Raw genomic sequence first — 21401 nt, forward strand, 5'->3', positions numbered from 1 at the left:
CAATCAATTACTTCGACTGGTGGAGAAATTTTTAAGAATAAATACACTTGGTTTTCAACCAACTGCTGGTTAGTTCAATTGTCGGATCTGTCGGGACAAAAAGTTCCTTCTTTACCCAAATTAAATGACAATGACAAATTTCCGAACTCTCTGTTTCACTGGTTTGTCTTGGTCTGGAAGATATATTATTCACTGGTTTCTCGTAATCTCTTTAACCTTTTTGTTTAAACCCTGATAAAGTTTCTAAAGAATATATATTCATCAAAAAGAAAGGACCAAATCAGAAGAATTCTAATCGGCAAATGAAGCACCTTCTCTCCCAGTGTAATCTTCTAAATAGTTTTAGTTTTTATATATATATATATATATATTAAAAAAAATAAAAAGATCCTGAGCAATCACTAGCCCTAGTAAAACTTTGGCCCCGTTTGTTTCGTTAGTTTAGATATTGGTATTCACATCATCTATGCCAATTGCCAAACTCAAATCTAACCAGAAATTTTGTTATTTCTCAATGTGTTTATTCTATTACATAAGGTACGGTAGAGTTAAAGCTAGAGCACAGGACACAGCAAAAGGCACACTGTAGTCAATAGATAAACTTCATAGAAGCAGAAAATAAGCATTTTCAAGTGTCGTTTCATATCAATTTGAGGCTACTTCAAAAGCTTTCAAGAATATTTCAGGGGGTTGGGCGCCACTCAGTCTCTGTTTCCCATTGTTAATCTGCCAAAGTATCAAAGATTACTTGTGGACTATCTTTAGCATTCTTCAAAAAAAAAAAAAAAAAAAAAAAAAAAACATTCCTGCAGTGAATAGAAGCAGTAAAAGGTGATCCCAAAAAGAATCTCTTAGCTGAATGAAACACAGAAGAAAAGGAACCCAAAAAAAAAAAAAAAAAAAAAAAAAAATGATGCTAAGCTGATTCAAATCCCCAGTTCAATTTTTGGTATCCCAAATGATGTCTAACCTCATATCACGTCACTTAATTAACTCAGATAGAAAAAAATATAAAAGTCAATTAAAAGGCATTTCAAAAGTTTAATGATGTGATATATTGGTATGGACAAGTTTTGAGACACCGAAAGTGGACAAGGGATCCGAGTTTGATGCTAAGGTTGGATAAACGGGTTTTTAATCACTTACCAAGTAAAATGGGACTCCTGCAAGATTTGCTGAGTACTTCTCCAGCTCTTCTTTAACCTTTGGTGGATTACAATGAAGCAAATTCAGTTATAGAGATTTTTCTTTTTTTGAAAAAAAAAAAGATAGAAAAAAAAAAATTAAACTATAGATCTCATTGAGAGAGCTGTGGTTGATTATCAACACAGATGAGGCCATGAGGGAAAAAAGAATGAAATCTTTCAGATTGCAGACAGCCATCTCAGTGCTTAAAATTTCGTTGATTGTAAAATTTATTTTCTTCTATCATATTTTTCAATAAAACTATAAAGAAATCGTTCAAGAAAAAAGACCTCCGTGACCCCATTATTGGGGTCTAGCAGAAACTCTGCTGCCCCTTCTACACCAGCTTTAGTAGCACATTCCACAAGAAATTTCCTGCAGCCAAGTTGGAAAATCTTGAGATCCTCATTTTTGGGGACAAAATTGTTTAAACAGAAAAAAAAGAGGAAAAATCATCAAAAAGCAAAATTACACCACAACCCAATGATGTTGTGAAAGAGCAAGTTTCTTTTTTTTTTTTTTTTTCCAAAGAGCTATCATGGTATGCTTACCAGTCACCAATATATTTTGCCTCTGTGAAGTATCCAATGCACAATTCCTCCACGACATTATGTTGCTTATCAGGACCCTGTTTCCCAGCAAAATATATAAGCCTGTGGCTGTCGAGAGTATTTCCCCTGTGCAAGTTCAAGACAATGTCATTGGATTTAATCTTCTTCTTCTTCTTTTTTTTTTTTTTTTTTTTTTTTAAAAGGTAGAAAAATGCCCTTTATTTAGGAACTTTCATGGTAAGAACTGCTATTCTACTCTTACCAGTAGGAAGTACTATTTTAACCGTTGGCTTAGTTTTTCAACGGTCTGATTTGTGAGTAGAAGTAGTTTTATGTCGCATGCAGCACGCTGTAAATTTTTAACATTGACACTCACAAATCATACTGTTGAAAAACTAAACTAATGGTCAAAATAACAGTTTCTGCCGGTAGAGTAAAACTACAATTCCCCCACCACCCCAGCGCTTCCAGATTACACATTCTACAAAAGTACTTATACCAATATCATTGATCATGCAGTGAGGAAAAGGAAAAAAAAAGGTTATCATCATGTATAACTTACGTTAGTCCAGAGAGGCTATATTCCAGTCCAATCTTCTTGAAAACCTGTAAAAGGATTGCATTATATTCTAGTGTGATTGAAATGCAATAAACGTGTTTAATGCTGAATCAAGTTTGACAGAAGAACCTCTGACATCCGAGCTTCCATCCGTGCCGATTGAGGCCCGAACTTTTCATAGTAGTACTCTCTCTTATCAACACCTGCTTTGGGGGAATTAGGATTAAGCTGATATGGATGCCATCTTATCTGCAAATTTATAATGGAAAAGTGATTAGACATGAACAAGAAGATGTAAAATGTTAGCTTAACAACAAACAAACAGTAGTACATAGGGAGGGAAAACCTCAAAGTCATATTGATCCTTAGAAGCAGCTATAGCTTTATCAAGATTTTTTTTGCCCACAAAACACCATGGGCATACAGTGTCTGAGCTGATATCAATTTGAATAAGCTTTTTCCCAGCATTGGTACTACTATCTGACTCAGCCATGATCGTACATGCACTTCTTCTGCAATGTACTTACCAAATCAGATCAAGATTTTCACTGTAGAAGAGAACAAGCAATATTTTTCTAATTTTCTCCAACTATAACTTGAAAATAAAACACATTTCAGTAGATTAATACGTACATCACGCCATACAACAATTATATCCTCTGGAGTGGTGTCAAATAATTACTTTTTCTTTGTATCAAACTCACTGTTACACAATACAGCACTACTCCAATTAGCAAAAGCAAGAGCATAATGGTTCTTAAATCCAATCCCTATTCTAAAATTCTAGTACCTTTACCTTGATCAGTTTTTCCGACATATTTATTATCTAGTTGACTTTAAATCTTTCCCTAAGTTTCACCCATTCATGACACAAACAAAAGCTGCTTACGATTAATCTATACGGGTGTCGCCTAGTGGTGAGGCACCGCTCTGAGATGAGCCGTAAATCCACATATTTTGAGTTCAACAAAGGGAAAAGCATATTGGACCCTGAGATTTTCGACAATCTCATTGGTATTTTAAGCACGAAAAAAAGAGCTACTTAATATTAAGTGGCCACTTAAGTCTCCTTGTATTTAATTATGCTAATTTAAAGAAGTTCAATTCTTCTCAAAAGTGATTTGGAAACCAAGATATTGCCTTTTCTAAGGGGACATTTGGTTGGAGGATTCGGTTCATTACAGTGTTTTTTCTCACAAAAAATACACGTAAATAAAAAATAGTTCTAATCATATGATTCTAATCCATGAACCAAACGTCTCTTAAATGTTAATAAGTTGTAAATTATGGACAGAGAACTGTTCAACTTCATGTTGATTATCAAGATACTGCCTTTTCTAAGTGTTATTAATAAGATCTAAATTAAGGACAGATAAACTGTTCCACTTCATGTTGATTCAAAAAAAAAAAAAATCCTAACGAGCATAACCAGATTTAGAGAAAATCCCAAAAGAAACAAGATGCTAATCAAACTACAGAAACATCAAGTGGGAGTTTTCCCATACCACAAAGCAAACAAAATGACTTCTTCTTTACCCCTTTCATACCTCGATAACACAATTACCAATTCAAGAATTATATAAAAAGGATTAAACAAGACAAGAAAGCGCAATCTGGGTTTGTTTGGTATGATAGAAAACTCACCGGGAAAGGAAACCGAAGTGAAGGAGACGAGGCAAATAGAAGTAGTGAGAGATGTTGAAAACCGAAACGACGACTTTTTATATAAAGGGGGGACATGTTTATCTCATGTCTTTTTTGTCTCCCATTACCTACCCAACGGCATTTTTCCAACGCTTTCGGACCTCAAAAATTATTAATGATTTTGTCTGTTTCAGTAAAAAAGAAAAATAAGGAAAATTGAACGAATTACGGTTCGATGGCTTCCACTAACGAATAATAAATTTATAATCTCTTCAATCAATGATATGTATAAATCACATAAAAATAAAAAATATATATATATCTAACAATTAAAAAAATTTAACTTGTTAATACACAGACGTACTAAAAATCTACCTTAATTTATAATCCCTTCGTTCTCTTTTCGTGTACCATATGCAACGTTTTAGCCGACTAATCATGTGATAGATTTTTTTTCAGAAGATGCTAATTTGCCTAACAGATTATTTGTTTTTTCTGACCATTGACTTCTAATTTTTTAATATGTTACACACTTGTCCCTAAAATTTGAAAAAATTTGACAACTTGGCTGAATTTCTAATTTTGTCAATTTTAATCCATAAATTTTCAATCTGTTGCAATATATCCCATTTTATTAAATTTTTATGATTTTTTGTTAAATTTTTGAAAGATTTATGTTACAGTTTGAATTAAGATATTAAAATTTTGTGTTGAATGTATTTTTGGTCCCCAATTTAAAGAAAAAAAATACCAAAATGGGACATAAAAAGTATCAAAATGGATTACATTACAACAACTTCACAAACTACGGGTGAATTATCAAAATTAAAAATTTAGAGGGTAGGTTACCAAAGCGTATAAATTCAGGGGTAAAGGTGTAAAATAACTCATTTTATGTAATTTAATAAATATTCGGACCAGATTTTTATTGAGATGTATTGACCATATTGCACCGACTTTGAGCCCGAACCAATTCCCACATTTGAGGACATCAGGTACGAGTCACGACTAGGGACAACGCCGTAATCCTCTCTCTCCCCCACTTTCCCTCCCTTTCATTTCTCTCTCTCTATACGCTTAGCAATCGACAAGCAATTTTCCGCGGCAAAATTCACTTGGATCAGATTATTACCTATTTATCCGGTACGTGTTTCTTGATTGTCTCTAATCCCAACTCAGCTTTCTCTTTCTGTGATTTTCATCCACATTTGCTTTGTTTGATTGCTGAGAATCGGGATTTTCTTGGTGGGCTGTCCTGATTCCTTCCGCATCCGGTTTTGCTTGTAGTTTTACTTTTTTTCCCCCTCCGAATGGGAATTTGATCATTCTTCACAGCAAACCAAACTTTGGAATGTTGATTGTAAATCTCGAGTCTTGACATTTTGAAACTTTGCATATTCCGTTGGAAAATTTGTTTGTAATCCAATTATTAATTTTTATTTTAAGCAATATTTCGTTCAATGTAGATTTTTAGTTGACCTGATTGCTTGATAATATCTGATCTTTGTATATGGTAATCTTAGGGGTATAAATGGATGTAGATGAAATTTTTGGCATAACCCGACCCCTTAGCCTTACAACGAAGAGTGCAATTTACGTGTGGGGTTACAACCATTCGGGACAGACGGGTAGGCAGGGAAAAGAACGCCAATTGAGGATCCCAAAGCAGCTGCCACCCGAGCTTTTCGGATGCCCGGCCGGGGCTAACTCATGCTGGCTCGATATCGCTTGTGGCCGCGAGCATACAGCAGCTGTGGCCTCAGATGGGTCACTTTTTACTTGGGGTATAGCTCAATTTCACTTGCACATATTGCTTTTTAGGAGCATTTGTTATTTCCTGAAGTTTCAAGTTTCACTAGTTAATAATGTTTGGATAACTTAACTCTATCTGTTTCATGTAGTGAAATAAATACTTGTTGATTGGATGCAATCTCTTTAATTGGTTTTGTGATCCTTTTCGGTTCTTCAATGATTAATTCTTTATTTCAAAATGTATGCGCCAGCTGAAAAAGAGTAAATCCACCAACATTTTGCTTGTTACTTATGGCCATAAGCAATAAAAGAATTGGTACTATTTATGTTTCTTCAGGAGCTAATGAGTTTGGTCAATTGGGAGATGGAACTGAAGAGGCTAGGAAGTATCCAAAGAAAGTGAAGCAATTGCAAACAGAGTTTGTGAAATCTGTATCTTGTGGAGCACATTGTACTGCTGCTATTGCGGAGTCTTGTGAAAATGATGGAACTATTTCGCCAAGCAGGCTGTGGATTTGGGGGCAAAATCAGGTGTTACCTTATGCTTTTTGGAATAAAACATTTATCTTGTTAGTTTTTGGCAGGTAATAAACGGTAACCTTTTTCCCTACTCTGTCTTTAGGGCTCGGATTTTCCACGCTTATTTTGGGGAGCATTTACTCCAAATACGGTATGCTATAGGGTTTGCTTTTTTTGGTGGGTTATTCTTCCTTGGTGATCAGAATTTTCATAGTGATGTTATTGAATCAATTTATTTAAAGGAATTCTTGAGGCCCAAAAAAGAAAATCCAACATACAAGACTTAATAGATGCTAGATTAGCTATTGAGCTTATTGTAGTTGTAGATGGAAAGTTTCTTTTGAAAATCTATAATTACTCTGGAAGGCCCTATTGCTTTTGTCAAGAACATTGCGTGGTAGCTTTTATAAAGTTGAACATTTTGTTCAGAATTTTCATTTTCTCTTTAGTTTTTCACGAACCTTTTTTGTCTTCAAACTGTATCAACTGAAAGTTATGTTCCTTTGTTGGCGTCTCCCTTCACTTGGATTTTGAGTAGGTGCAACAATGGTTAGAAACTTTTTCTAATTTGGTTAAAAGAGGAGTAAGTTGAATTCTTACAAATGAAATGCTAGTATGGTAGCATTGGTACCTGTATGAATGCTTTCAGTAGCTTGAGCTGAATAAATTTGGTCTACTTATTGCTATTATTATGATAAGGACCATGTTTTTCTCGTGCTTTCTTTGTTTCTTTTTTTTTTCTTTTTTTTTTTAAATACAGATTATCTGTCAAGTTTCTTGTGGGGCAGCTCATGTGGTGGCTCTATCAGAGGATGGCCTGCTGCAAGCTTGGGGTATTTGTTAATCTTTAGTCATTTGCTTTCTTTATTTTAGATTTCCAAATGTAATTACATATTGCCAATTTGGTGGAAGAAGTTTCTTTGTGTATTCGTTTGTGCTTGTGCAAATTTGTGGTAGATAAACTATACTGCTTTAGTAAAGAAAACCTTCGCCTTTATTTTATTTTTTTATTTTTATTTTTATTTTTCTCTTTTTTTTTTCCTGCCATTATTATTGGTACTTAATTAGTGTTCTGGATAAACCAGGCTACAATGAAAATGGTCAGCTTGGCAGAGGAATTACATGTGAAGGCTTACAGGGGGCTCGTATAATAAATGCTTATGCAAAGTTCCTTGATGAAGCCCCTGAGCTTGTGAAGGTTACCCGAGTGTCATGCGGGGAGTACCACACAGCGGCTATATCTGAAAATGGCGAGGTGTAAGTGTAGTGAGGGACTTCTTAAATGGAGACTAGGTTCTACATTTAGGCATGAGAATGTGGTTATCCGCATGGCACATGTTACTTGGAAGATTTAGAAAAATCTTCTATGGGAATCTCACATCTGAATAAAGGAGAGGATATCGTGGAAATTGGGTGCATGTCATCATGCAAGTCCCCTCTTCCCTGCGGTGTTATTCCTACTGTCAAAATATAGATTCTATAAGTACTCATATTTGCAGTGTTACACTTCAAAAGATTTATTTTTCTTTTTAATCAATGCTGAGTGAACTATGACTATATGTTGAGGGCTGGATAATGACATAAAAACTCATTAAGAATTGTTCTTAGCTGTTAGTGATTGCTCTACTATAAAAATGACCACTAGTGAAGAGCAATGCTAATTATAAAAGCTACATTCTTGATCTAATATTATTTCCTATTCATAATTGATCACAATAATTTGCTTTGGACCTTGTAGGTATACTTGGGGGTTGGGGAACATGGGTCAACTTGGGCATTGTTCCCTTCAGGCTGGCGATAAAGAGTTAATACCAAGGAGAGTGGTTGCGCTTGATGGGATATTCATAAAGGATGTAGCATGTGGTGGTGTGCATACATGTGCTGTGACAAAAAAAGGAGCTCTTTATGCTTGGGGCGGTGGTCAAGTGGGGCAATTAGGCCTGGGGCCCCATTCTGGATTCTTTTCATTGAGTCTTTGCGAGTCTGAGTCATTGCTGGGAAACATTCCCGCTTTGGTTGTTCCAACTGGTGTGCAGCTTGTTGCATGTGGACACTCGCACACGCTTATGTCCACTAGAGATGGAAGGATTCATGGATGGGGCTACAATTGCTATGGTCAGGCGGCTAATGAGAAATCTAACTATGCTTGGTATCCATCACCAATTGATTGGTATTGTGAAACTAGATCCCTCAGCAGCTTTTCTTAGTTATCTGGCTTCCTATATTAATGAAGGTCGCTCGTTGCAGGTGCATTGGGGAGGTTCGGAAACTGGCAGCTGGTGGTGGCCATTCTGCTGTTTTAACCGATGCTTGTTCTTTGAAGGAGTTGTGTGAGTTCAAGCTGGCAGATTCAGCAACTCTGAGAAATGCTTCTCAGATTGAGGACGTTGCATCCAGAACTGGTGCAGATGCTTTAGCACGCCTTTGTGAAAGATTAAGGTATTGCTTTCTATAACACATGCAGATAGTGTGCAAATTCATCTCTGGATCCACATTTTATTTCTTTTGTACCATTTCTTTGCTTATAGAAAGCTGCAAGACATATAACAATGCAGAAAATGGGACAAAGGTGAACTTCCCATCACATTTTTAGTTACCTCATATTGTCCTATTTTAATACGAGTTGCTTGATATTTGGGGGATCCAATTTTCTCATATTATGATCTTTTTCTGATGTTTATGAGTTTTAGATGGATATGTTAAATGTATTTACATTTAGCTTTGGCTTTTGGATCGTTAATTTCACCTACTACTCTAAAGTATTAAGTCACTTGACGATTGTTTAAAATTGTGTCTTGTTATGCATATCATCTCAAGGAGCTTCTTGTTGCATTTTCTTGGTGTGCAATTCGTTTTTATTCTATTCTTGATGAAAGGCCATGTTAATCTTTTTGTACAGGGAGCATATGCTTGATGGTGGCGATTATGGATATGAAGACGAGAACAGTTGATCTTGTAGAATTCAATGATTTATTTTTCATTTATACTACGAATCTGGTTAATAATTCAAATTGAAAATTGTAAATTACATTCTTAAGGCTCGTGTACTTGTAATACCACTGCTACTTGGTATTTATGATCCGGACGAACTAGACACATTCTGATTTGTGTGATTCGTAACAGTTTGCCCATAGACGCCGATACACATTGTAAACCTTTATTTCAAAAATTGCATTGCAGTCATGGCGCTGTATTTAAATGCTCATCAGACATCATGTGCACTCTGTAGGTTGATGAACTCGAACATTTGTAACGTGCGAAAAATTATTTCCTTGGATGCTTCACATGTTTTAGTAGTCAATGATAAGGACATCATGTTGTGTGGTTTCTGTCATTTAAAAATGGGTTTCAGGAGTATCTTTGTTGGGAATTCGGGTATTACTTTTTAAACTACTCTTCGTGAGATGTTGCTACATAAAAATAAGATTTTGTTGTCTTGCGAGAAAATTAAATTGCGTGTTTGGAATTCGTTTTAAAATAATTTTATTTTTTATATAAAAGTGAAAATGAAAATAATTTTAATCTCAGACATAAATTATTTTTAAAAATGTGTTTGGTAATTTTATCAAGAGATTGTTTTCAATATAAAAAACCTCATTAATATTTTTCTTTTTCTTTGCTCGAGAGGAGAAAATAAAAACAAAATATGAAAAACGATGAAAAGACATTTTTCATTTTTTTCTCATTTTACACTAAATTAAAAAATTGTTTTGATTTCCGTTTTTTGTTTTTATTGCGCCAAACGCCGTTTTGAAAACGTTTTCATTTTTAAAAAAAAAAACGTGAAATAAACGGGATCAATTTCAAACACGACTGAAGTGTTTTTCTTTCTTTTTTTTTTTGGAGAGGAAAATAGGTCAAGACTTGTAATGAATTAAAATTAATAGGTCAATAGTTTACATAAGTTAATAAATATGTCAAATTACTGTTTTTATCCATAACTTGTCTGGTTATGAACCATAACTTGACAAGTTATTGTCCATAATTCATGATTTTTATCCATAACTTGTCTATCTATGAACCATAACTTGACAAGTTTGTCTATAACTTGTCTGGTTATGAACCATAACTTGACAAATTATGACCTATTAATTTCTATAACTAAAAATTAACCTATATATTTTCTTAAGCTTTTCATATTGACCTACTTTCTACTACTTTCACTTTTTTTATTAGGGCTACCGAGAAAATAGAAGTGGGTTGCTTATGAAAAGTGTCTCAGCACACCGCTATTGCTCTTGGACTTTCAAGGGCGTTTTCAATGAAATAAATACACAAAATGCTGATAGTTTAACATTTGTACAACCACAGAATAAATGTGGGCATATTTCTTCAATTTCTTGCAAAATCAATGCATGCTAAGAACACATTACAGGTGAGGGAGTAAAGCTTCCTCCAAACTTACAGCGTAACTACCCTGATAGGACCAATGTATCCCTGGATTTGGCACATTCCCACTTAAATTCTATACCCCTAAAAAACTTCACGAGACAAATTAAATTTACAAGACATTCGTTCTTGGTTTTATGTTGTCACAACAAGAATGGGGCTTCACAGTAGAGTTTATTAAAACTAATTGACATGATCTTTAATTATGCGACTTCATTAGCCGAGAAATGAAGGGGAGGGCAAAAAAAACCCAAGTGATTGCGATTAGTTTGCTATTGGTTCGGATGGTTAAGCATCCATGAAGGTATGCGAGTGTTGTTCGTCGTAGGCCGAGTTTGATATCCACTACCTTCTTCTACGACTCCGCTTGCTTGAAAAGCCCCACTACTGCACAATTCATACGCATAATTAGTTCTAAATTAGCTCATTATACGTAACCAAAAGGGTTTTATTATGTGACGAAAAATCCTTTGGACTTGTAACTCTTTGAGGTTGCTCAAGGTTCTTTGCACAAATGACTTCACCATTTACAAACTTCAAAACCAACATTACATTATATATGCTTGTTATATTATCATATGGGAATGAAAATTTTGAAAGTGTGAATGAGATATATACTGAGAAGGAAGTGGGGGTCTTGGATGTGGCGCCATAAGCAATGGAGTGGTTGAGTTTGGACCACTAATATTATTGCATTGCTGCTCCCAGTTTGCGCGTTCGGCTAACATATTTTCATTCTCCTTCAGCTGTTTCATATTTAGGGCAATCAATATTATATCTATCTATATATATATATACGCACGCGCACACACACACACATGAAGAGCTGTACAAGTTTAAAGAACAATATTTTGTTGGACAGTGCAACAAACAAACAGCACCTTTTTCGTTATGAGGTTGTTCTCCTCCTGCAATGCTTTTGCCTGTCATAAGCTAACAATGTGAGCTGAGAAACTCAAGAACCTTTAATTTTTTCTAACTTAAATAAATTAGAACTATTTTCCAGTACTACCCACAGTGAAAGTTAGAAAGGAAAGAACTTGTTTATCATGGCGACTGAATCAGCTGAGTTTTGACAATGATAGACTTGTTCCTCATATGAAGTATTAACTTATATAGCTAGGTTGCTCATATGACTAAGGTAACTGAAGAAACGAGTCCAAATCCATTGTCCTCATTTTGCTGTCTCATTGGCTGTCTCTCCGATACAAATGTACCATATCATGAAAAATAACCGCATAATAAGTACTAAATACTGAAAATACGTAAGCAATTCAATGAGATATCAAAATGCGACAGGAGACAGCCAATAAACCAGGAAAATGACCCAATGAATTTGAATTATGAAGAAAGCAATAAGATGGTTTGCATATGCTTCTAATTGCCAATAAACGTCATTGTTTGAAACATTTCTATTGCAGACTTAATTAGGCAGTACCTAGCGAGCAACCAAACTCGATATACAATTAGAAAACCGACATCCAAACATGCACCTACCTTCTTCTGCATTTCTGCAATGGCTTCAAGCATGAGTTGGTTCTGTGATTTCCACAAGCAAGCAAGGAAAGTCCCAAGTGAAAACATTGAAGATGTATATCATGAAGTAACATGAAATTATGTAATAAGGTCATGCTATTACCTTTCTTGTTCGTATCCGTTTAAGACCTATATCAAGCTGTTGCTCTAGATGTTGAAGTTCTCTCAAGCTTAAGGGGTCTAGATCTTCCCCCATAGAGTTCCTACGTATGAAGTCAATACTAATATCATTTTTTTTTTTAATATTTGTTGGCATGTTTCAAACCCCATTCAAGATCCATGCATAAAACCTGATGCATTTATCTTGGTGCCAAAAGAGCAGTGATCAAGGAGCAACCCCTTTTGATATCTTTAGTATGATATCTAGATACATGCAACAATCAGTTTGGTTAATACACCATACATGTATATGCAATAATCAGCATACGCATGGTCCGATGATATGTGTCACTCTGTTAGGATCCTGGTTGAGTCCTGGGACTCAACCAGGATCCTAACACACTCTTACTTAATTGATCCGTATACTTCTTTTGCATAAAAATAACATTGTATTAGAGAATATTTTTCTGCTCAAATGCCAAAATATATATTTGACTTTGGCATATCGATTTAACATTACATTGAAAACGCTCTTAATTATAGTACACTATGTACTCAAAAGTTATTAATCGGCATATGATATCAATTAGTTATGAAGACAAGTACTACCTTAGGTTCCTTTGGAGTACTTCCATTCTATTCGTGAGCTTAGGGAGTTCGATAGTCCAGCTGCTGCTTTCCTACATTCAAAAGAGTGGCTCTTATTAGGATGCTCGTCATTAGTCATATTTAATCTCTCATCATACGTTCTCTTTAGAAAATCATCATGACGAAATTTCAATTCTCTATGCTTACATATATATAGGCCATGTTAACTATAAACCATAATGTAACATAGGCGGATAAGGAAAGACTTTAAAAAGGACAGGAAAAGAATGCGCATGTTTAAAAATGCAAGCTAATTATAAATCCAGAAGCAATTTGAGCGTAAAGAGATTAAATTCTAAACATGTTAATATTAAGAAACTTGATTTTATTTTTCTGAGAATAACTTAAGAAACTTAAGTTACAGAGAGTGAGAATTAATTTTGGTCTTCATAGTACAATATCGAAAAGCAGTAAGGTGGACATATATATTTAACACCTGAGATTCAGAAGCAGTGGGAACAAGCTGCTTTTCTGCACATGAGTATCTCTCATACCGTTCCAGGATTGTCTCCATGCTTCACAAGAAGAAAACATCAATTGGGATCATAAACATAAAACTAAAGAAAACAGAAAAAAGAATTCATTATCCAATGATGAACAAGGAATTAAAAAAAAAAAAAAAAAAAAAAAAGCTGGTCCGGTATACTGAAAGAAAAGGGGGGGGGGGGGGGGGGAAAGGAGAAAATATAGGTGGCAAATAATATTTTTGGTAGAGTAGAGCAGCAGTATGACAAAGGAACGTGCATGGATGAAGGTAAAGTGATGACTACTATAAATTATGTTATCCTAAGCAAATAGTTCCATTAATTGGTTCTTCAGATGTGAGTATGACTATATGAGTGTTAAAACAACACACTATAACTATATACAACATCAACAAACAACAACAACCCGCCTTAATCTCATGATCGAGTAAAAAATTTATACGAGCGCACATTTTACACACACACTAGTCCTTCCCTTACAATAATAGCTAGAAAATTTTTGCCTACCCAAGAAATCTTATCATTTATCTTGCTCTTTTTTTCTTTCATATGAAAGATAGTTTAGGAGAGGGGAAGAAATCATGGCATTGCCTTTTTCACTCTGAATTTTAATTTAAACTAAAGACTTATATCTTAATTGAATTCAAATTGATGATTAAAAAATAATTTAAACTTCAAAATAAAAGGTAACTATAAAAAATATTGTTATTTTTTTCGATATGTCTTCTTAAGATGGAGCTCCGGTCAGAGAGTCCAATCTTAGTCTTGAGTGAAAGAAAATGAGTGTACATTACGGCTTTGTCCGAACATCTACTAGATTTTCAAACAACACATGATAAACACGAAGAGCGCCACTGCGTAAGTGTTCACGAATGAAGTGAAATTAAGTCAATAAATACATGCTTCATGCAAAGTGACTGCCACCAAGTATAGAATTTTAAAAAGAAAAAGCAAAAAGATGAAGTGAAGAGAATGAAAGATGTGTCAGTACGAGAGTTCTGAAATTCAAAAGCGGAAGAAATCTTTCAGAGCTCTTAGCACTAGGCCCGGTGCAATCTGTAGTCAAGGAAAAAATTAATAGAAGAATTGTAGAGGGTAAAATCTATAGTCAAGCTGTATTAGGTTAATATGGATGTTGTTGGATTTCGGATTTGATGCTTAGGATTGATCTAGCGTATGAACGATTGAATAAAGTGCATAAAATTAATAGAAAGCTTAAGAAGAGAGCTTAAGAAAGCTTAAAAATGAGAATAATGGAGAAGTAATCTGTAATTGCAAAGATACGGATGAGAATTGGGCGACTTTAGGTGTGAAAATCCACGTGAATGGATGTCAATTTGTCAATGTGTCCTTTCTTTAATGGAAAATGCTTGCTGCACTAATTTCCTTATTATGACTATGATTCGACATCCGAATGTTGAAGATACTTTTGTTATCTTGAAATTAGACAACTTTAATTCATATTGCAGTCGTCGTTTGTTGTTAGAAACTGCAATCAATTCGAGTCGTTGTTAAGATCTTAAGTTGTCTCCTAGAAGATTCTTGGTGATTCTCTGGATGTCTTTCTGAGAAGTCAGATTCTCTGATAGGTTATGATCAGATTTCCTCCCGCCTCAAGTATTCAATTCTTATAGTTGTAGTCATGATCTGATCATGGCTAACCACGGGTCTTGCTGGCTTGTCCCAGTGGCTAGAGCCGGTCTAAGTTGGCACGTGTATGGTTGAGATTGAGGGATGAAATCGTGCTTCAACAACGATGAAATTGTCACTTTAATCGATGAACAAAACACTTAAGAGTCCACAAGGGTTACAACCATTCCAAAATCTATTGATTCAGTTAGAATATCGTATAACAAGGCATTTACTAATTTGTTAATTCTCTCATAAATGTCAGAAAAACAGGGACACAACCAAAACTGATTGATTCTAGAGAATACTGAGAATTGCACTCTAACAAGTTAGAGTAAAGACGCTAACCAAAATTTATTGATAGAAATCCTTCCAAAATGAACTTGTAATGAAGTCATGTCCTATTTATCGAGACAAAACCAAAGGTAATATTCGAAAGCAAGTCAAATTTCTAATTTGAAAGCAAGTAACTCCTAAATTAGTAAAAATAATCCTAAATTTAAAATCATAATAATCCTAGGATAAACAAAAAAAAAATGATACTAATAATATAAAGATAATATTCATCAAGGTACTTTCAATTATACTACTGCATCACTTAGTGAGAAAAAAAATAATATAAATTTTAAAAGTGAAAGGAAGGTAACTTAGCTAGTACATATAGCATATAGCTGACATGGCATCCTTTTGACTACATTATCTGAAAAGTCCTAGCTATATTTCAAACAATCAAATTATGCTAAATGGTTTTAGATATCACTAGAAATCAATGCCCATTTAGTTTGAAATATTTATAAGGGAGCTCTTAGTGCAACTTAACCCGAATTTGAATGTTAAACCATCACCGTTTTGTCCAAAATATATGATAATATAGGATACTAGGAAGTGGGATTTGTATGCCATATAGAAGCCAAAATATTCATTTAGAAGATCCATTAGATCACATTTACAGGTATTTAAATCTAGAAGCAAATCATGTTATACCATGTTAAGTACAACAACCAGAAGTTTTGCGTAATCATTTGCTAAAACATTTTCATTAAGCAATGACTAGACGTTTCTGAAATTTGAACTGTTAGGAAGGGAGCTATATTCAAATTGGTTTCTTACCTGCTCTAAAGAATGAAAGAAGTGAATACTAAGGAGCTCGTTTGGTAGAATTTTAGAAAAGTTATTTCATGTTTTCCGAGGTGTGTCAATTGAAAATGGTTTTGAAATCTCATTTGGGTTATTCTTGTTAGGTAAGTGCCTCATATTGATTTTGAGAAAGTTATTATTTTGTGTTTTTTTGGGTAAGTTACTAATCATTTCTATTTTTTAGAAAGAGTTATTTTATAGTTTATTAGGAGTCTATAAATAAGTGTTTTGTGTAAAATTTTATGTGTGTTCAGATAAAAGTGCAGAGAAAGAGTGCCTCGTTTTGAGAGAGAGAGAAAAGCAAGGAGAGAGATAGACAAGGGTGTAAGGGGTTTTGGGTAGAGAGAGAAAGTGAGAAAGTTGTATGAATGTAATTCTGAAACTATTAGTGAATTTTTTCTCCCTCTCCCGTGGACGTAGGAAATTTTTCCGAACCACCTAAATCTTAGGCCTCGTTCGCTTCGTGGATTTGAGTTTTCAATTCGAGTTAAGATGTGATATTTTCGGAGAGATTTTAACTGTAACAAAAAAGTTAGATGTTACATTTTCTGAGAGCTTTTAACTGTAGAAACCTAGAATTGAAAACTCGAATAAGTGAAATAAATGAGGCCTTTGTCTTCTTTGTTTTTCTGTTATTTTTGTTTTAGTTTATTTGTGTTTTTCTCGAACACTTGGTATTAGGACTGTGGTGAAGATTGAGGAAAAAAAGTCAAGATGATGTCCGAGATAAAATTTGAGTAAATTGAGCGATTTAACGGAAAAAGCAATTTCAGCATCTAATAATGCACGATTTAAGATGTTCTAATTCAACATGGATTATTGAAAGCGTTGCAAGGAAACAAACCAGAAAAGATGAAAGATGAAGATTGATAAGAATTGGAAGCGAGAGTGGTAAGCACTATTCGTTTAAGTTTCGCTCCTGAACTGAAATATAGTGTTATAAATGAAACATCTCCTTCTGAGTTATGGAAAAAATTAGAAAAAATTTATATGTCGAAATCCCTAACAAATAGACTATATTTGAAGAAGCAATTGTATGAGTTAAAGATGGATGAGGAAACTGATATTAGGAATTATATAAATAATTTTAATAAGTGCATAACTCAATTATTAAGGCCTCATTCAATTCGCCGATTCTAGTTTTCAATTCGAGTTGAGATGTGACTTTATGTGGAGCTTTTAACAGTAGCAAAAAAATTAGGTGTGACTTTTTGTGAGAGCTTTTAACTGTAGCAAAACTGAAATTGAGAACTCGAATCACTGAAATGAACGAAGCCTAAGTGTAGAGGTCAAAATTGATGAGGAAGATAGAACGGTAATTTTGTTAGCCTCCCTACCCAAATCGTATGAGACTTTGGTGACTACACTTTTAGTTGGAAAGATTACGTTGATTGTGGATGAGGTGTCAACTGCTCTGTTTGAGACTGTAAATATGAAAAAACCTAGTAGTATGTCTTATACTGAACAAATTTTAGTGGCACGATAAGATTCGAATAGGGATAGGAGCAAGTCATGAGGGAGATGTTATGATAAGAAAGATGATTGTTCCCAATCCCGTCCAAGGAAGGATATTGAGTGCTACTATTGTCATAAGTAGGGACATATTACGAGAAATTGTGAAGAACTGATGAAGCACTTTGAAGAAAAAGAAAAACAAGAACCCCAAGAGACTTCAGATTATGCAAATGTTGTTGGTGATAAGTATGACACTGAAGATGATGTTTATTATGTTATTATTGATGAAAATATTTTGAGTCTTGGATTTTGGATTCTGGATGTCAGTTTCATATGTGTCCATATAAAGAGTAGTTTGATTCCTATAAGCCTGTGATGCTAGTATTTTGCTTATGGCCAATGATTCTACTGTTAAAGCTGTTGGAATAGGCACTGTGAAGGTGAAGATGTTTGATGGAGTTGTGAGGACATTGACAAATGTTAGGCATGTTCCTCAACTAAGTAGAAGTTTGATTCCTTTGGGGGCTTTGGACACTTTGAGTTGTGAATACTATGTGAATGATGGTTTTAAGCAAGTCAAGAGAGGTGATTTAGTAGCCATGAAGGGTGAAAAAGTGAAAAGCTTGTATAAGCTAATTGAGATGACAATTGTAAGTGGAGCTATGAAGGTGGAGCCAAGCCACGAAGAGTCTTCTTCTATTGTGAAAGAAGTTGCAAAAGAAAAAGAGTGCAACAAGATGTTGATAGTAGGTGAAGACAATAAATGTAAGATGGTGAAGACTTATGGCAGTGAAGATGCTTTGAAGAAGAAGAAAACAGTTTTTCGTGTCAAGTTTGAACTTGACACATGTTTAATCTTGTTGAAGTTTGCATTCTTGTCATCCCATTCATGAGGGGTGTGCGATGATGGGTGTCGAGATTAAATACCCAAATGTATAAGTTGAGATAATTTGAGTAAAAGTGGAGATTATCAGATACGTGCCTCATATTGGTTTTGGGAAAGTTACTATTTTGTGTTTTTTTGAGTGAATTATTGTTTTTTGTTTTTGAGAAAGAGTTATTTTATAGCTTATTAGGAGTCTATAACTAAGTCTTTTGTGTAAACCTTTACGTGTGCTTAGAGAAAAATGTAGAAAAAAAGTGTCTCCTTTTAAGAGAGAGAGAGAGAGAAAAGCGAGGAGAGAGATAGGCAAGAGTGTAAGAGGTTTTGGGTAGAAAGAGAAAGTGAGAAAGTTGTATGAGTGTGTAATTTTGAAATTATCAGTGAATTTTTTTCTCCATCTCCCATAGATGTAGGAAATTTTTCCGAACCACTTAAATCTTTATTTTTTTTATTTTTCTATTATTTTTGTTTCAGTTTATTATTCTGCTGTGTGGGTGTAGGAGTGTGCTTAAAATTGTTTTCATATTTTGTTTTTTTTTTAATGGAATTTTCATATTTTTGTTAAGAAAATGAGAAAACATCTTTTTTTTTCCCTTTCTTTTTTCTTTTAACTTTAGTAATCTGGTTTTATTTGGTTCTATTCGACTACAATTTCTTGGAAGTTAATTATTCAATCATACTTTCAAAGATTAGAAACCTATCAAGTACTCCTAAAATTACACTGCCAAATATATTACTAGCTTGTTAACAGGAGCAAAGCTTCGCTGTGTAAATTGTTCTAATACATATACATATATATATATATATATTTACTGGTGAGATTGCTAATTGGTTGCACTTACTTCTTCTTTAGCAATCAAAGTATAACTTTTAGCATACTCCAAATCTTAGTACTAGACGAATAAGTTATATATCAAGATGATATAATGAAGGATACAAACTACAACACACAAACATATATTCTTTATTATAAGGATTATATATGCAAATATTTTGCCCAACGATCATGTATATAATAGTATATAATATTAGTTAATTTCGCTATATATGGAACGGCTGACAGCGTGTATAGCTTTGTTTATGTGCAAGTTTTGTATATAGGTATATGTATATCTTTATATGTTATCGAAACTTCAGCTCAGCAGTGACTCTAGTTAAAGCATGAATCAGCAACATGCATGGTGAAAAATTAGAATGACTAAACTATCTAGAGCTAATAAGACAGAAAAGATGTTGTTGCAAACTTAGCCTAATTACAGTTATATTTTTAGGCGCTCTTATAAATGTTGAGGTCTAGAAGTCCAATCATTCTCACCTCTAAGTTCAATAAAATACAAAAAAAAAAAAAAAAAAAAAAAAAAAAAAAAAAAAAAAAAAAAAAAAAAAAAAAAAAAAAAAAAAAAAAAAAACGAGCATCTCATGCAATAATAGTGATCATTTCTATTAATATTTACCTCTTTAATTACTGAAATTATTGTAAGCATATATCAAAAAGATACTTTATAGATCAATGCATATTAAAAAATGTTCATATTAATATAAATATAATGGTAAAATTACCGTATAAACAATGTCCCTAGATGTAAGTGGAAGATCTTTGTGGAAGTAATAAATAACTAACTTATATATCAGAACGCCGTTTAGCCTCTCTCATCAACTTTTCTTACATTACTAACTTATAACATTGAGGATTTCCTAATAATTCCTATGAACATTAATTTACACAAAATACTAGGTTGCAAAACCAAAACGCCACGCCTAATGACACGTGGCTCAAGAACCCTCACCCAAAGTCCGACACCTGGAAAATAACAAGCTGTAAAGTACAACTACTAGTAGTAGTATTCACATTAAGCAAAAACTAGTACTAATCAAGAATTAAATATTTTCTCTCTCTTTTTTTTTTTTCGGTAATTGGAACTATTTGAAATACACTGCATACGATGATGATGAATATTTTTCTCTTTCTTTTGGTAATTTTTCATAGACGATTCCCACTTCTGATTAGGACCAATAACTCCAATGCCATGTCTATCAAAAACATGCCTTGTACAAAGAAAAAAGAAAGAAAGAAAGAAAAATTCCAAGGCAATCGTTATTTATTTATTTTTTTCAATAACTTCTTTAACGACGTGTATGTACTTACTACATTTGGTCATTAGAAATTTATGTATCAGAAAACTGAAAATGGTAGTACGGAAAGGGCAAAGGAACAATAATACTGGTGTACTTTATGACATGTAATGTAATAAGTTACACATTAGATATATACACATGCACCATATGTATATATATGTGTATGTAAAATATATATATATATATGCATACACAGAAAACGACAGAGAGAGGGATCATGGCGTGCAAAGTGTAGCGGCAACAGACTGCTATTTTCCGTAAAGGAAGAGGATTGAAGATTTTTGGCGTAGAGCCAGTACTATGGAAAGTACCGTTCAATTATATAGTATTACTAGCCAGCATAAGCAAAATTGGAGATAAAAATAGCTAAACATGTTTATACCCAGACGAAATATAAAATACATATATATATATATATATATACATATGTAGATATAGATAAGCTTAAAAAAGGAAACCAATTTTTTTTTCTCTCCTTAAAATTACTGAAACCAAAGCATATAATATATAATAGATACATAAAATAGAAATTAATGTTGTTATAAATACCTGGAATCAGAAGAATACTCAAAGAGCTTGCCTTTGGTGGAGAAGATAATCAAACCAACATGGGCATCGCAAAGCACGGAAATCTCATGAGCTTTCTTGAGCAATCCCGACCGTCGCTTTGAGAATGTCACCTGCCTGCTGATCTTGTTCTCGATCCGCTTCAGTTGAACCCTACCTCTCCCCATTCTGATCTCTTAAATCTTTTTTTTTTTTAAATTCTTTTTTATTTTAGTTAAAATATTTGA

At 33.8% G+C, this 21401-nt stretch overlaps 3 protein-coding genes across 4 annotated transcripts; 1 reads left to right on the plus strand and 2 right to left on the minus strand.

Annotated features, from left to right (window-relative positions):
- Positions 1-426: 426 nt before the first annotated feature.
- On the minus strand, positions 427-3998 carry LOC21401144 (uncharacterized protein YwbO). The gene is made up of 8 exons (XM_024167523.1): positions 3940-3998; positions 2642-2807; positions 2425-2544; positions 2299-2342; positions 1737-1862; positions 1476-1560; positions 1147-1203; positions 427-726 (listed from the first exon to the last, which is right to left on the minus strand). The coding sequence occupies exons 2-8, from the start codon at positions 2786-2788 to the stop codon at positions 646-648; spliced, it is 660 nt and encodes a 219-aa protein (XP_024023291.1). The 5' UTR covers positions 2789-2807; positions 3940-3998; the 3' UTR covers positions 427-645.
- An 899-nt stretch (positions 3999-4897) lies between these two features.
- On the plus strand, positions 4898-9473 carry LOC21401145 (probable E3 ubiquitin-protein ligase HERC4). The gene is made up of 9 exons (XM_010101004.2): positions 4898-5082; positions 5463-5723; positions 6029-6222; positions 6314-6361; positions 6971-7043; positions 7296-7467; positions 7949-8380; positions 8458-8649; positions 9110-9473. The coding sequence occupies exons 2-9, from the start codon at positions 5471-5473 to the stop codon at positions 9159-9161; spliced, it is 1416 nt and encodes a 471-aa protein (XP_010099306.1). The 5' UTR covers positions 4898-5082; positions 5463-5470; the 3' UTR covers positions 9162-9473.
- A 994-nt stretch (positions 9474-10467) lies between these two features.
- Positions 10468-21401, minus strand: LOC21401146 (truncated transcription factor CAULIFLOWER A). Of its 2 annotated transcripts, none has more exons than XM_024167506.1 (8): positions 21157-21401; positions 13319-13397; positions 12844-12914; positions 12239-12338; positions 12097-12138; positions 11481-11522; positions 11218-11345; positions 10468-10983 (listed from the first exon to the last, which is right to left on the minus strand). In XM_024167506.1, the coding sequence occupies exons 1-8, from the start codon at positions 21339-21341 to the stop codon at positions 10872-10874; spliced, it is 759 nt and encodes a 252-aa protein (XP_024023274.1). In that variant the 5' UTR covers positions 21342-21401; the 3' UTR covers positions 10468-10871. The 2 variants fall into 2 exon arrangements, with proteins under 2 accessions (XP_024023274.1, XP_024023273.1); XM_024167505.1 differs by having other exon boundaries at positions 10468-10986.

The sequence above is a fragment of the Morus notabilis genome, unplaced genomic scaffold (assembly GCF_000414095.1).
Source record: "Morus notabilis unplaced genomic scaffold, ASM41409v2 Scaffold948, whole genome shotgun sequence".
Taxonomy (NCBI): Eukaryota; Viridiplantae; Streptophyta; class Magnoliopsida; order Rosales; family Moraceae; genus Morus; species Morus notabilis.

Bases quoted from the DNA above. Each gene is read 5' to 3' on its own strand.
- LOC21401144 (XM_024167523.1), bottom strand. From the start codon at position 2,788: ATGGCTGAGTCAGATAGTAGTACCAATGCTGGGAAAAAGCTTATTCAA. The intron at 1,561-1,736 runs GTAAGCATACCA...ACTTGGCTGCAG, and splicing joins GCAAAATATATTGGTGACTG to GAAATTTCTTGTGGAATGTG. The intron at 727-1,146 runs GTAAGTGATTAA...ATACTTTGGCAG, and splicing joins CAGGAGTCCCATTTTACTTG to ATTAACAATGGGAAACAGAG.
- LOC21401145 (XM_010101004.2), top strand. From the start codon at position 5,471: ATGGATGTAGATGAAATTTTTGGCATAACCCGACCCCTTAGCCTTACA. The intron at 6,362-6,970 runs GTATGCTATAGG...TTTTAAATACAG, and splicing joins GAGCATTTACTCCAAATACG to ATTATCTGTCAAGTTTCTTG. The intron at 8,650-9,109 runs GTATTGCTTTCT...CTTTTTGTACAG, and splicing joins CGCCTTTGTGAAAGATTAAG to GGAGCATATGCTTGATGGTG.
- LOC21401146 (XM_024167505.1), bottom strand. From the start codon at position 21,341: ATGGGGAGAGGTAGGGTTCAACTGAAGCGGATCGAGAACAAGATCAGC. The intron at 12,339-12,843 runs GTAGTACTTGTC...CTTCATACGTAG, and splicing joins GTACTCCAAAGGAACCTAAG to GAACTCTATGGGGGAAGATC. The intron at 10,987-11,217 runs GTATATATCTCA...TGAATTGTGCAG, and splicing joins AGACCCCCACTTCCTTCTCA to TAGTGGGGCTTTTCAAGCAA.